General features: G+C 41.1%; 1 protein-coding gene across 1 annotated transcript in view; it reads right to left on the reverse strand.

Moving 5' to 3' along the window:
• Positions 1-684: 684 nt before the first annotated feature.
• Positions 685-1490, reverse strand: part of LOC118477814 (prolyl 4-hydroxylase subunit alpha-1-like) — a gene marked incomplete in the record, with an annotated part of 23649 nt that continues 22843 nt past the window's right edge. Inside the window, 1 exon segment of the mRNA XM_035970163.1 lies at positions 685-729. Within this exon segment, the coding sequence (XP_035826056.1) occupies positions 685-729 (45 nt within the window).

Below are 1490 nucleotides of genomic sequence, written 5' to 3' on the forward strand. Positions count from 1 at the left end.
GGATCAAAGAGACAATAGACGGTTAATTAATTAACCCATGGTTGATTAGATTGATCCAGGCACGGAATCTGCATTGGCAATGAGAGCAGGGAGAAAGGGTAGGGTCTCCTCTATAGCCCGCGAATATAATACGCTTTTCATGGGCCGTTTTATAATGACGAGTGCAGTAGTTTTGTTGCGCTCTGCATAAATTGACAACAGAGTACACAGGCTTCCTTCAGGAAGTCAGTTGAAGTAGTGATAGTACATTTTAGTTTAGATCTTTTATTTTTTTAAATGATGAGTGCTGTAGTGTGTTGGTCGCTCTGCCAAAGCTGACTACAGAGTAAAGAGGTTTCTTCAGGAAGTCAGTTGAGGTACTAATACATTTTAGTTTGGATCATTCAGGAGGCGCAGAGCTTCGACCTTATATCATGGGGCCAACTCGGGCTGAGAGAGATACAATTAATTACCTTGTCCACACAGACAGGTGGTGGCCTAATACTCAATGAAAATAGACACTCCCCACAAGAGAATCAAGCTCACATCTGCGGGCGATGACGAAGAGCTTAACTATTACGCCAGACACCATAACTTAAAGGAAGCTCAACTGAACTATTATTAACGTGGTAATATAACCTGTCTTTACAGCACTATCTTTCTTCCCCATTATAAAAAGATTGCAGACATGGTCTCAGAGTTTCCTTAATTGGTATCTTGCTGGACAACGGAGCAAATGAACGAGGCGTTCTGAAATCAAGTTGTTTTGGAAAATTTAAAAGACTCCACACCCATTTGGCTTCATCCTATAGGAGATGGACGTTAAAATTGGAGGTTTCGCCGCTCAATTAACCTTACAGTACAGAAAAAGGCGTTAAACCTATACAATGAACAATGATCAACATGCAACCAGCACAGCTTTTCGTCTTACATGAACTGATGATGACTTTATCATCAAGGGAGAAAGAGAAGTTATAAATCTTGCTGGCAACCGTACGGTAAACAGATTCTGATAGATCTAGTAAAGTATAGAAAATGATAGCAATCAGTTTGTAATGACCACAAACGCTACAAATCGCCGCAGATAGCAATACCGTGTCCTTCCGAAAGTGAAGGGTTTATCTGCCTAAAGATATTATGGTTAGTTGATTAAATCGTCTTAAAGCTTCATTGGGACCTTCAAGTGCTATTCTTTTTTTTTTTAATAGAATTTTTCACAGAGCACTGTGGTCTGTAGGGTTAGTGTCAATGTCAGGATTTGTCTAGAATCTATCTCTATTTTCTTGCTTCTCTGGCTGCTTCTGCTTTATAATCCCTTGTTTTTCCCATACCTTGCCGCCACATGTCAAGTCTTTACGGTACTGTGGTTGGCCAGGACAGAGGGTTTACCACTTGTCCACAGCAATGGAGTAACCTTTCAGTGCAGTCAGTAAAGTACACCTTAACGAAAAAAAAGGGGGGCAGGGAGAGAGAGGGAGTGTGTGTGTGTGTGTGTGTGTGTGTGTGTGTGT

Source organism: Aplysia californica, unplaced genomic scaffold (genome assembly GCF_000002075.1).
Source record: "Aplysia californica isolate F4 #8 unplaced genomic scaffold, AplCal3.0 scaffold00229, whole genome shotgun sequence".
In the NCBI taxonomy this organism is placed as follows: domain Eukaryota; kingdom Metazoa; phylum Mollusca; class Gastropoda; order Aplysiida; family Aplysiidae; genus Aplysia; species Aplysia californica.